Here is a 14,789-nt window from a genome sequence, read left to right as displayed (position 1 = left end):
AGGGGAAGTGTTTGATCCTGGCTGTGTCTGAATAGCCCAAGGGTATTGAGCTGAAACTTGGGGGAATATTGAAAGGTATATTGCTAAATCAAGTATATATATATATATATATATATATATATATATATATATATATATATATATATATATATATATATATATATATATATATATATATATATATATATATATATATATATATATATATATATATATATATATATATATATATATATATATATATATATATATATATATATATATATATTTTTTTTTTATATATATATATATATATATATATATATATATATATATATATATATATATATATATATATATATATATATATATATATATATATATATATATATATATATATATATATATATATATATATATATATATATATATATATATATATATATATATATATATATATATATATATATATATATATATATATATATATATATATACACATAGTAAATAAGGTGTGGCTCCTCTCATATTGATGAAATGGTAGTTTATTTTGAATAATTATAAATAATCTCGAAAAGGAAATATACTAAGTGAGTTCTTTTTTTTCCACGCTTTGCTGTACCAAAGTTAAATTTTGACATAAAGAGTAGATTTTTAGGGATGGTAGCACTTCTCGTGTTATAACCCAAGGTAAACACTGAAAAACAAACAAGAACTAAATAAAAGATAAAATTTTCTCAAATGAAAATAAAGAGGGACTCAAAAGCTTGGAACGAACATAAATTATTCCGTATATAAAGGGGGACTGTCCTCTCTTCAGTCCCCTGCTCTTTACCTTAAAGTTTGACAAGTTGTCCCATTCCTCTCAGAACGACTGCTCAAATGACAAGCGCATTTGATTTGAACAAATTAGTGTTTTTTAAACCACTATAAAACTTTAGCGTAAAGAGTGGAGGACTAAAGAGGAGGCATCCCGGCTAATATTCGGATAAATTTCTGTTCCTTTAAGTTTAAATGTCGCTCTTTGCTTTCATTTGAACAAGCTTGCATTTTATTTATTTAATCACCTATACTATATCACCTAAGCAGCTTCACTCTGTTTCAATAAAGACTTTTTACGTCGTACAACCTTCTTTTGTTTCTACGTTTTATACGACCGCGTCTAAAAACCAGGCACTTAAATTTCTTAACCATACTTAATAGCTATAAGATATTTATTTCAAAAAAATCGCTATCACAAGCCCACAAAGGGCCGAATTCGGACTTTGGAGTCGACAGCATAAATGGTTACACTAAAAATGCAAAGAACAACAACAAAATAGAGAAAACCATAATGAACAATAATTTAAAAGTCAATAATTAAAACTGTAAAAAGTCAATTAAAAAAAAAAAAAGATAAAAACTGGTCAAACTAAACTTGAAGCGAGACAGAAATGCATTAAAAACTGGTCAAACTAAACTTAGAGCAAGAAATAAATGCATTTAAATTAAAAAGGATACTAAGAAAATGCCAATAATTCAACTGCAGTAAATCAATAAAAGAGTTAAAAACAATAAAAACTGGTAAAAAAAAGGGGGACAAGCAAATGAGTGCAAGAAGCTGGGCAGTACCATCAGCTAATAAAAAAAAGAGGGGGGGGGGAAGAAACTATTGAGACATTTTATTCATTTTTTCTGTTATGAAGAGGATAAAAATTCTCTCGTATCTAGAATTAAAGCGGCAAATGAAGGACAAAGCAGGAATGGGCTCTACAACCATTTGAGGCTGCCGTAATCTGTATGGAGAATTACGTTTGGGGAAAATACTTGCCGTCTGATAGTTTGTTATGGCATTTTTTACGAAACGGAGGGACAACGAAACCCTCCTTTCCTTTAGGGTTTTCAGCCTAGGAGCAGAGAGTATGGCACCTTGCCTTCTTTGAAAATTATTCACAAGACCCTTTTTTGAATTGATTCGATTTTTTCTGATTCTCTACGAGAGATACTAGGGCGCCAAACTGGTCAAGCATATTCTAGATGTGGGCGGACAAAAGAAGTATAAATTTGAAAGGAGTGAGAAGGGGGGATGCTGAATTTATTTAGGAGCTTAAGAAGGGCGATAGACACATTAGCTCTATGGATGATGTCTTTAACGTGGATATCCCACTTTAAATTTGAAGAAATTGTGACGCCAAGTAGTTTAAATGAGGACACAGAGATTTCAGAAGGGATAGGATTAAGAAAATTGGCCGAGGATTTGAGGAAACAAATGGGCATTATCATGGACTTAGAGGCGTTTAATGTCATGTCTAAGTCCAATTCTTCGTCTCCAAATTCATTGAGGATACTCATAGGATCACTTATCAAAGTTATAAAGCAAGTTTCAACAACCATTAGGTCATCAACAAATTTCCATCAGTCAGGAAATTCCTTTGCGAGGCTGTTGATCATTACTGAAAAAAGGAGGGGACCTAGAAGAGTACCTTGGGGTATGCTGTTGTGGACAGGGAGAGGATTTGAATAATGGTTTTGGTATTTGACAACTTGCGATCTATTTGTTAATAAGGAGGCAACTAATTTCACCAGTAAAGGATCAATATTGAACTCGTTAACAAATTTCTCATTGAAAATATTGTGGTTAAGAAGGTTAAATGTTTCTGAAGGTTAATAGAAATTAAATTTAGCCAGGAATTAGGCTTTTCAAGGGTTTTCTCAATGTGATCAAAAAGATAAACAATGTAATGGGAAGTAGAGGTGGATTTTAGGTTCCCAAATTGTTTCAAGTCAGTGAGTGGTAGAACTTTTACCTTTAGCTAATCTGCAAGTAATCCTTCATAAAACTTCGAGAAAATAGGAGTAAGAGTTATAGGCCGAACGCCTTCAAAACCAGGATTTCCGTTTTTCTTTTTCAAAGGGGTTATGAAACCCTGTTTCCAAATTGTAGGAATTGGCCCAGACTCGGTAATTTTGTTAAACAGGAAAGACAAGGGCTTAGACAAGATATCACCGAAGGCACTAATAAGAGGAAAGGGGATATCCAAAGGACAAATACATGTCTTTCTTCTATCTTCTAGTTTCTATCTTGAATTCTTCTTTCTATCTCAGACGGGGTAACAGTGGGTAAAGAAGGGGAAAGGGCTCCTGATGGTAATTGGTCGGACAGTGGTGGAAGGCTCTGGACAATGGAAGCGAGGAATTTATTGAGATTATTGGCAGTAATATCAGGGGACTCGGGTAGACTGAAGCTAAGTTGTTCAAATCTCATGCCAAAGAAACTTTTAACCTCTGAGTATTAGTTTTTGGGTTTATTAGTAAACAATACTTCGATCTCATTTTTGTAGTAAGATTTTGCCAATTTGCGAATTTCTCTTTTAATTGATTTTCTTAGTTTATTGGCTTTATCTTGTTTACCATTTTAGAAAAGCTTCAGTTTGGTTCTAATTAGTGTTTTTATATTTTGTTTAATAAAGGGTCTGTCACTGGAGCACTTTTTTTTTCAGGGTCACAAATTTGATATTTTTCGATTAGCTTTTTGTGGAACAAAATCATTGTCTCATCAAGATTTTTTAAATTATAAACATCGGACAGATCTTTAGTATTCAGCCACATACGAAAATAAGGAAGACAAGAATTTTGAAGAGGGCAATAACTGTAATGAGTTATTGAGAAAGAACGTTTAAAATTTGAGGAGGGGGATAAAAGAATCGAAAGATGATAACTCCTACCTAATGGAAGGAAAGGTAAGGAATAGCTGTAAAATTATACATATGATGGAAAATTAAACTAAGAGGTATGTCTCATAGGCTTGTAGACTTCTGAAGTCCGCTTTGATTTTTTTGTGGAATCAAGATAAAATAACTTTATGTAGACGGCCCAGCACACAAAAAATAGAAACAAATTGGTTTATTTATATGTTACAAAATCTGAATTTTTCTGTAATTTCAGAATGGATTTACGTTTTTACTCGATATTTGAAAACAGCTATTGCAATAATATTAAATGGACGAGGAAGAACTTTTGGTCTAATACTTAGCCAGAGGATTTCATTATACTCGGATAAACTAGGGACTCGAATAAGCTTTGGGTAAAGGTTACTCTTAGTAAAGAACAAAACACCGCCACCTTTTTTTCCAAGTGGGTGGTCTAAAGGACGGAGTTTAATAAACTCCGTATAATTTGTCAGGTGCAGAGACCCTGGGTCATGAGACTGTACTTCCGGAATAGCTAATGTCGATTAGTTTTGATTCTGAAACCATCTCGAGTTCGGTAAGCTTTTCAAAATTAAGACTTTCAGCATTAGTAACTAAAAGTTTAGGAAAAACAAACCGATTGGGGAATCTCGACATGGATACTTGGTGTGTTTGAGAATTTCCTGGGTGGGGTTTCAATTTAATATTATGATGCTGCGGAGAAGTAGGGTAAGAGAAGGATTTACCTTGGGGATTTGGAGGTGGAAGGAAGGGCGAGGATACAGACGAAGCATGACGAGGAAGGTGCGACTTGTTTTCAGTTGTCGGGAAGTGCGAACAATTAGGATTTAATACAAGACAATTATTAAATGCAAAATGACTCAGACCTGAGTCACATTGGTAGGGTGGGCACGCGGGGTATAACGAATGGGTCGGAGGCGGGGTTTCGTGGATATAGGGTAAGAAGTAGTTGAATCGGGAGGATTTTTGGTAGGGAGGAAAGGGGGAGACGGGAAGGTAAGAAGGTGCTGGGAAATGGAAGTGGGGTGGGAACGTTCTGGGAGGAGGGAGGTTGGATTGCTTTGGCAAATGACGGATGGAGGCCAGAACCAGTCAACAGCATCTTGGGCACATGGAGTGGGTAGGGTATGCAAGGGGGCTTGTGACTGGGAGGGATACAAGTAAGAGGGGATTGTGGGAGGGTTTTGGTGCAGTAACGTCTGTGATGATGATTTGACTGGTCGTGAGTAAAATTTCGGGTTGGAGGGGCGTTTCGGGTAGAGGATGCCTGGGCATGTTGCTTTGTAAAGGATAGGGAGGTAGGTAATGAGGGGTAATTAATGAGGGAGGAATGGGGTCTGTAGTGCTGCCTAAAAAAGGGGGCTTTCCAGTGTTGAATCCTTGACTGGTAACAGCTGGGACTGCCCAAGTTTGTGCACTTGTTTTTTGTTTGCAGCTCGATTTATTTCGTAAAAAGGAAGGGGGGACATAAATATGCAGGCTATCACACCCGAAACAAAGCCCACTTGATGCTAACTTACATAAAGGAACGTGGTCAAAATTACACTTTGTTTTAGTACACTTGCCAGTGAGGTCAAAACGACAAAAGTGCAATAACGAGCACTTCTTTTGGTCGCACTTGTTATATAAAAATCGAGAACAAACTCTTGGACTAGCTTCATTGTGTTTTTTGAAGTTAGGGGTAATAGATCCATGATTATAGGGGCACTTTGGACCTAATTTGCAATTTCATTGCTTAAAAAACTTCCAATTTTTTATAGCACTATTATCAGGAATACTTTTTTCCTGCAGCTTGCTTAGAGCTGTTATTAATGTGGCTTTAAGTTTCTTTATATTATTTTAACATTTGTGTCCCTATTTCTTCTGTCTTCCTCCAACCGCAAAAAAACATCCTGTTCCCGCAGTATTTTATATCCTTCGCCTTCGATAAATCCGCCTTAATTATTATAAATTCCATTAGACAAGCAAAGCTGTTCGGTAAATTTCTACTTTAGCGACTTTTGGCTATCTTGGAAAGGCGCTAGGTTAGGAAAAGGAAGTTTCAGGGATGAGCCTACAGGCTAAAGTATGTCCCGAGAAGGTATTTTGAAGTACCTACATCCACTATATCTCCTTCTAGCCTGGAGGGCCCTTAAATTTGCCCACTTGATAGGCCTTTTACCTATTGAAATTCTGACCAAACAATATTATATCTTAATTTTCAGTTATCTGTTTCTTTTTCTCTGGCCTTAGTTCTGAAAATGCAATTCCTGTTATTTTAGTAAAATTTTAAGCCATTTCAACATTTTTTCTCAAAATTTAGGAAATGTATTTACATATCTTTAAAATCTTATAAATTGGGATCCAGAAAAGTTGTAAAGCTGAAAATAATTTAGTTGTTGCATTTAAGCAGAATATCTATTTTGCAAGGTTTCAATTTTAGAACACACAGGGTTTTTAAAGGTCATCAAAGGTCAGGACCCTCTAACGGGAGAAGGAGTGGAGGTACGTACTTCAAAATACCTTCCCGGGACACACTCTAGCCTGTAGACCCATCCCTGAAAGTTTCATTTTCCTAACCTAGCCCCTGTCTAAGATAGCCAAAAGTCGCTACAGTAGAATTTTACCAAGCTGTTCTCTCTGTCAGTAGCCTGCTCTCTGTCAGTACAGCAACCACAATCACCTCGTCATCCCTAGCTATCTTCTAATTCAAGCGATTTTTTCTTAACACTAAGATTCAAACCTACTTTCACCCCTGGACTTTCAATGTCTTCAAAAACGTATTCACATCATCAATACTTTTGCTTATGCCACTAGCATTACATATCTAATCTAAATCTAAAAAAGCTTTACTTGAATTCTCTAAACTTAAAAAAAAAACTCTTACGGACGTAAAGAGTGAAGTTGAACTGTAAACGAACAAAAAAATATTGTTTCGCAAAAGATGTATATACAAAACTAGGTCAAATAAACGGACTCATGGTAATTTCCAACATCTATAGAATCTAGAAACTAGTGCTTTACTAAAAGAGAAAAGCTAACCCCCAAAAACGGGACAAAATTGTAATTCTCTAAAAACTCAAGCAAGTATAAGCAAGCAAAATTGCCTTAAAGCTGAAATTAAATTAAAAAAAACACGTCTTTTTCAACTGAAAGCAAGGAGCAATATTAAAACTTAAAACGAACAGAAATTACCGAGGGTGTTCGCTCCCTAGTCAATAGCTCGCTCTTTACGCTAAAGTTCGAATTTGTTCGAATCACAAACCCCTGAATCACAAAAGCCGTTTAATTAGAATAGATAGATCTTTTGAAATTAATAAAAAAAAAATTAGTTTTAAGAGCGATGTATTTACTAGGGGGTGAACCCCCTCATATACGTAATAATTTCTGTTCGTTTTAAGTTTTAATTTTGCTCCTTACTTTCAGTTGAAAAAACTTGTTTTTTTTTTATTTAATTTGTGATTGGTTTTTTAAATAATGCTGGGAAATCCGGCACCCCCTTCATAAAAATGTCCCTTGTGCCATGAAAACATCCTCAATGGAAATATCTTCCCACGTAACCCACGTAATTTCCGGTCAAATGAGCCCTCTCGCAATATTGTAGGACCTCTGGATCGATAAGATCACCCCTGGAAAAAAAAACAAATACACACGCATCCGTGATCTTTCTTCTGGCAAAAATTCAAAATTCCACATTTTTACAGATAGGAGCTTGAAACCTCTACAGTAGTGTTTTCTAATACGTTGGATCTGATGGTGTGATTTTTATTAAGATTCTATCACGGGGTGTTTCCCCTTGTTTTCAAATAAGGTAAAGTTTTTTAGGCTCGTAACTTTTCATGGTTATGAGTAAACCTGATGAACTTATATATTTAAAATCAGCATAAAAATCCAATTCTTTTGATGTAACTACTGGTATCAAAATTCCGTTCTTTTAAGGTTTTGGTTACTATTAAGCACTATTTGATCAAATTGACAGTTGGCAAAACCAGTCGTCATTTGACGCATAACACCCCGCTATCTACTGTTGAGTAAATATGTTGGCCAATCCGACTATGTTTTCTTACAACTTTCTCAAATTGCGAGGTCAGATTAATATAGTTTGCTAGCTGTACATGGTGAGACTTACTTGACAGCTACTGGTTCATATATTTTTTTTTTTTTTGAGAACAAATGAAAAGTAGACTACTCACCTGTTTTATTTGACCCATTGTATAATAAATAAATCCTCTTCTTTTCGACCTGTAATGCAGGACTAGCCCTTCCGTTGTTTCATTGTCACAGAAAAATGACGGCGCTCTCATTTTTGGATATGAAAATTTTAAATATTCGTGTAGATTGTCAAGACCTACAAAGAAACAGATAAACGAAGGACTATTCAAAAAAAGCTCGATTGTAAAATACTGAATTTCATTTAAAAAACAATATAACAAGTTGTTTCATTTGAAAACAATCGTTTTTAAGTTAAAATTCTCAAAGGGCGGCAGTTCTTTTCATATCTAGCATAATCCTAAATACGATATTATATAAAAAAAACAAAACAGTTTTTTCAACTGAAAGCAAGGAGCAACATTAAAACTTAAAACGAACTAAAATTATTAAGTATATGAGGGGGGTTGCCCCTTCTTCAACACCTCGCTCTTTCCGCTAAAGTTTTTCGGCACTTTTAAAGAAGTTACATATTGTTATAATTAAACGACCCTTGTGTTTCAGGACTCATTTTCAAACAATTGGGACAAAATTTAAACTTTGGCCTAAAGAGCGATGGGTTGAAAAAGGGGCAATCCACTCATATACTAAAAAATTTCCATGGAAGGGATGATTTCTGGAGTGATCGGAAAAAAATAAAAGCTTAGAGTTGTATTTCAAATGAAAGTATACCAAGGATAATTTTTCAGGCTGAATAATCTGCAAGAAATTTAAGGAAAGTAGGACTTTCATCGAGAATAGAATTGTTCTGAAAGAATTGTTCTGTCCACGGAGGAGTTTTGCGTGGGGCAGGGAATTTTTCATAGAGGGTAAGCCAGATTCTCAGCGTTATTTGAAAAACGATCAAAATCAAATAAAAAACAATTCATTTCAATTAAAAGTAAGCAGCAGCATAAAAAATCCAAAACAAACATAACTATTTTGCATATTAAGGGGTTGCCCCCCTTCTCGATACCTTGATATTTGCGCAAAAGTTTGACTGTTTGTCTTAATTTTTAAGAACGACTTCTGAAACGATTAAACAAAAAGAAAAACGAGTTTTTTTAACTGAAAGTAAGAAACGACACTAAAACTTAAAACGAACAGAAATTATTCCTTAAATGAAAGGGGCTGTCCCCTCCTCAGCGCCTCGCTCTTTACGCTAAAGTTTTTTATTGTTTTAAAAAATAGAGTTGTGAGAAAGAGTCAAACTTTAGCGCAAAGAGCGAGGCATTGAGGAGGGGACAGCCCCTTTCATATACAGAATAATTTCTGTTAGTTTTATGTTTTAATGTCGCTCCTTAGCCTACTTTCAGTTAAAACAACTTGTTTGTTTTATTTAGTTTCTGAACGTTTTTAAATTATTACAAGTTTTGATTTTGACTCACCTTACTTGAATAATTAAAAAGAAATTTACATATTAATTTTACGTTTTTTTGGTTAAATGGCTTTCTCGAAAATGGTTTAATTTTATTTTCGAACGATTTTATTAGAAATAAATATACATAACTTACAAATTAACTTACATAACGAACTTCTGTTTTCATATATTTTTAATAGGTATATCACGGGGTTCGCCCCCTAGTCAGTACCTCGGTCTTTACGCTAAAGTTAGAATTTTGTTCCAATACTATAAAAATGACCCATTAATCAGAGAGACCGTTAATTAGAATAAATAGATCTTATGAAAGTACTAAAAAAACCTTTAGCGTAGAGTGAGGTATCGACTAGGGGGTGAACCCAATCACATACGTAATAATTTCTATCCGTTTTAAGTTTTGATGTTGCTCCTTACTTTCAGGTGAAAAACTTATTTTTTTTTTAGTTTAATTTCAGATCATTTTTTTAAATAATGCGGGGAAATCTGGCGCCCCTTCATAGCAATGTCCCTTCTGCCATGAAAAATTCCTCCATGGGAAGATCCTCCGACGTAACCCCTGACCCCCCTCCACTACCAGAACTCATTCCCCTGAAAATGTCTGAATACTTCCCAATAACCAATACTATATTTAAACATTGGGCAAAGTTTCATAACTTGCAGCCTTTCCCCCGGGGACCGTTGGGGATTAAGTAATCCTCAAAGATATAGCTATTATATTTTTGACCAAGCTGAAAAAAATTTCTATCTCAAAATTTTGGTCGGATGACTTCAGAAAAAAACGAGCATGGGAGGAGGCCTAGTTGCCCTCTATTTTTTTGGTCACTTAAAAAGGGCGATAGGACTTTTAATTTTCGTTCAAATGAGCCATCTCACAATATTCTACGACATCTGGGTCAATACAATCACCCTGAGGAAAAAAAAAAAAAAAAAAAAAAAAAAAAAAAAAAAAAAAAAATAAACACTCATCCGTGATCTTTCTTCTGGTAAAAAATACAAAATTCCACATTTTTGCAGATAGGAGCTTGAAACTTCTAGATTAGGGTTCTCTAACACGCTAAATCTGATGATAAGATTTTCATTGATATTTTAATACTTTTAAGGCGTTTTTTACCCTTATATTAAAAATAAGGCAAATTTTCTGAGGCTCGTAACTTTTGATGGATAAGACTAAACTTGATAAACCTTATATATTTGAAATCGACATAAAAACGTAATTCTTTTGATGTATCTATTGCTATCAAAATTCCATTTTTTGGAGTTTCGGTTACTATTGAGCCGGGTAAAGGTTTAGCTGAAAGTAAAGAGCAACATTGAAACGTAAAACGAACAGAAATTATTCCGTATTTCAAAGTGACATTAAAACTTAAAACGAACAGAAATTCTTCTGTATTTGAAAGGGGATGTCCCCTCCTCAACGCCTTGCTCTTTACGCTAAAGTTTGACTCTGTCTCACAACTTTATTCTCTAAATCAATAAAAAGGTTTAGCGTAAAGCCCGAGATGTTGAGGAGGGGATATCCCCTTGCATATACAGAATAATTTATGTTCGTTTTAAGTTTTAATGTCACTGCTTACTTTCAGTTAAAAAAACTTTTTTTTTAATTTCTGATTGTTTTTTAATTAATACAGGTTTTGATTTTGGCTCACCGTATATGAATAATTAAAACGAAATTTGCATATTATTTTTACTTTTTTTGGTTAAATGGCTTTCTTGAAAGTTGTTTCATTTTATCTATGAACTTTGTTATTCGTAATAAATATACGTCCCTTACAAATTAACTTACGTAACGACCTTCTATATTTGTATATTTTTGTTACTTACATGAGGGGCTCCACCTCCTAGTCAATATCTCGCTCTTTATGCTAAAATTCAAATTTTGTTCCAATTCTTTAAGAATGACCCCTTAACCAGAAAGGCCGTTAATTAGAATAAATAGCTGTTATGAAATGACTAAAAAAGCTTCAGCGTAAAGAGCGAGGTATTGACCAGGGATCCAGCCCAATCATATACGTAATGATTTCTGTTCGTTTGAAGTTTTTATGTTGCTCCTTACTTTCAGTTGAAAAACTTGTTTTTTTTAGTTTAATTTATGATCGTTTGCTTAAAAAGTACTAGGAAATTTGGTGCCCCCTTCATAGCAATGTCCCTTTCCCCATGAAAACTTTCTCCATGGAAAGATCCTCCCACGTAACCCGCGACCTAACCTCCCCCCCCCTACTACCAGAAAAATCTCCCTGAAAACTTTTGTATGCTTCCCAATAACCAATACCATATGTAAGCATTGGAAAAAGATCATCCCCTGGCAACTGTGGGGGATTAAACCATCCTCAAAGACGTAGTTACTATGTTTTTGACCATTCTGAACAAAAACGATATCTTAAAATTTTGATCGGGTGACTTTGGGAAAAAATGAGCGTGGGAGTGGGCATAGTTGCCATCTGTTTTATTAGTCGCTTAAAAAGAGCACTTGAATTTTTAATTTCCTTTCAAATGAGCCCTCCTGCGATATTCTACGACCACTGGGTCGATACGATTGCCCCAGGGGAAAAGAAACAAAAAAACAAATAAACACGCATCCGTGATCTTTCTTCTGGCAAAAAACACAAAATTCCACATTTTTGCAGATAGGAGCTTGAAAACCGTCAAGTTTTGTAACAGTAGGATTCGTCAAGTCAAACAGTTCATGGTAGCGAACTGTAAGTATGGAGCGACCCGGCTCAATAGTAATCGAAACTCTAAAACACAACATTTTTGATATCAATTGACATATCAAAAGAATCGGACTTTTATGCTGATTTATAAATACAAGTTTCATCAAGTTTAGTCTTACCCATCAAAAGTTACGAGCCTGGGAAAATTTGCCTTATTTTCGAAAAAAGGTGAAACACCCCCTAAAGTCATAGACTCTTTATGAAAATAACACCATCAGATTCAGTGCATCAGAAAGCCCTACTGTAGAGGTTTCAAGCTCCTATCTGAAAAAATGTGGAATTTTGTATTTTTGCCAGAAGAAAGATCACCGATGCATTTTTATTTGTTTTTGTTTTTTGTATGTTTTCCGAAGGGTGATCGTATTGACCCAGTAGTCCCAGAATACCGTGGGAGGGCTCATTCGAACGGAAATAATAGTTCTAGTGCCCTTTTTAAGTGACCAAAAAAATGGAGGGCAACTAGGTCCCCTCCCACGCTCATTTTTTTCCCAAAGTCACCCGATCAAAATTTTGAGATAGCCATTTTGTTCAACATGGTCGAAAATATAATCAATATGTCTTTTAGGATGACTAAAACCACCAAAGCCCTCGGGGGGAGGGCTGAAAGTTATGAAATTTACCCAATGTTTACATATAGTATTGGTTATTGGGAAGTATACAGACGTTTTCAGGTGGGATTTTTTCTGGTAGTGGGGGGAGGGGGGGGCGGGGTTATCTGGGAGGATCTTTCCATGGAGGAATTTTTCATGGGGGAAGGGATGTTGCTATGAAGGGGGCGTCGGATTTCCCAACACTATTTAAAAAACGATCAGAAATTAAATTTTAAAAACAAGTTTTTCAAATAAAGTAAGGAGCAACATCAAAACTTCAAACGAACAGAAATTATTACGTATATTATTAGGTTCGCTCACCTAGTCAATACCTCGCTCTTTAAGCCAAAGATTTTTTAGTACTTACATAAGAGCTATTTATTCTAATTAACGGCCTTTGTAATTAAGGGCTCATTTTTAAAGTATTGGAACAAATATCGAACTTAAGCGTAAAGAGCGAGGTATTGACTAGTGGGCGAACTCCTTTATATACGTATTAAAAATATATGAATATAGAAGTTCGTTACGTAAGTTATTTCGAAAGTTACGTATATTTATTACTAGGCCTAGTAAAAACGTTTGTAAATAATATTCAACAACTTTCGAGAAAGCCATTTAACCAAATAAAAGTAAAATTAATATTTAGATTTTGTTTTAATTATTTATGTACGGTGAGCCAAAATTAAAACCTGCATTAATTCAAAAACGTTTAGAAATTAAATTAAAAAAAACAAGTTTTTTTTAACTGAAAGTAAAGAGCAACATAAACACTTAACACGAACAGAAATTATTCCGTATATGAAAGGGGCCGTCCCCTCCTCAACGTCTCGCTCTTTACGCTAAATTTAGACTTTTCTCACAACTCTATTTTTTAAAACAATAAAAACTTTAGCGTAAAGAGCGAGGCGCTGAGGAGGGGACAGCCCCTTTCATATACGGAATAATTTCTGTTCGTTCTAAGTTTTAATGTTGCTCCTTACTTTCAGTTAAAAAACTTGTTTTTTTATTTAACTTTCATTAAGGTTCTTTGACTTTTAGGTGGTGTTTCCCCCTTTTTTCGAAAATAAGGTAAATTTTCTCAGGTGCGTTAGTTTTAATGGGTACAAATTAAAATTGATGAAACTCAAACCTCTGCAAAGAAGAGTTTGGTTTTGCCTCTTTCTTTCACTGTAGAAGTCTTAAACCTACTGCGTCATTGGCGCTTTACAGAAAATTGAATAAAAAAAACAAGTTTTTTTAACTGAAAGTAAGGAACGATGTTAAAGATTAAAACGAACAGAAATGATTCCGTATATGAAAGGGGCTGTCCCCTCCTCAGCGCCTCGCTCTTTACGCTAAAGTTTTTCATTGTTAAAAAAAAGTTGTTAAAAGAGTTGTTAAAAGTTGTTAAAAGAGTGTTAAAAAAGTTAAATAAGAATTGTGAGAAAGTCAAACATTAGCGTAAGGAGCAAGGCGTTGAGGAGGGGACAGCCCCTTTCATATACGGAATACTTTCTGTTCGTTTTAAGTTTTAACGTCGTTCCTTACTTTCAGTTAAAACAACTTGTTTTTTTTATTTAATTTTGAACATTTTTGAATTAATGCAGGTTTTGATTTTGCCTCACCGTACATGAATAATTAAGACAAAATTTGAATATTAATTTTACTTTTATTTGGTTAAATGGCTTTCTCAAAACTTGTTTAATTTTATTTACGAACGTTTTTATTAGTAATAAAAATACGTAACTTATGAATTAACTAACGTAACGAACTTCTATATTAATATATTTTTAATACGTATAATAGAGGGTTCGCCCCCTAGTCAATACCTTGCTCTTTAAGCTAAAGTTCGAATTATGTTCCAATTCTTTAAAAATGACCCCTTAATCACAAATGCCGTTAATTAGAATAAATAGCTCTTATGAAAGTACTAAATAATCTTTGGCTTAAAGAGCGAGGAGTAGTAACCTAGGTGCTGATCCAGCCAGTGATTACGTAATATGCCTTACCACGGGTCAGTCACCTATTACTACGAACGGTACATGCCTTACCAGACGGGTTTTCTGAGGTAACACCCATTTTTAACAGTTTCAATTGCACAAGGAGACAGGTTTCTGGTGGGTATAGAATTTGAGAGTTGATAAAGTGAAATTATGACACTATTCTAGTTTTTTCTAAACCGGTATTTCCTATAACTTAATAATGGGTTAAGGTGATTAGCGATTACGAGCGAGGATAGTACGAATTGCTTGTGAAAAACCCGGATGAATTAGTTGAAAATAAAGTTTTAAGA

General features: G+C 34.4%; 1 protein-coding gene across 1 annotated transcript in view; it reads right to left on the bottom strand.

The window, feature by feature from the left end:
• Positions 1–14,789, bottom strand: part of LOC148955157 (soluble guanylate cyclase 88E-like) — a 262,557-nt gene that overhangs the window by 141,817 nt on the left and 105,951 nt on the right. Inside the window, exon 4 of the mRNA XM_089106273.1 lies at positions 7,841–7,995. Within this exon, the coding sequence (XP_088962399.1) occupies positions 7,841–7,995 (155 nt within the window). The remainder of the gene's footprint in view (positions 1–7,840; positions 7,996–14,789) is intronic.

Source organism: Artemia sp. Qi Xiang Cuo, chromosome 2 (assembly GCF_049724085.1).
Source record: "Artemia sp. Qi Xiang Cuo chromosome 2, ASM4972408v1, whole genome shotgun sequence".
Lineage (NCBI taxonomy): Eukaryota > Metazoa > Arthropoda > Branchiopoda > Anostraca > Artemiidae > Artemia > Artemia sp. Qi Xiang Cuo.
The sequence above is the reverse complement of the archived record's forward strand: the minus strand, read 5'-3'. Positions and strand labels throughout refer to the sequence as shown.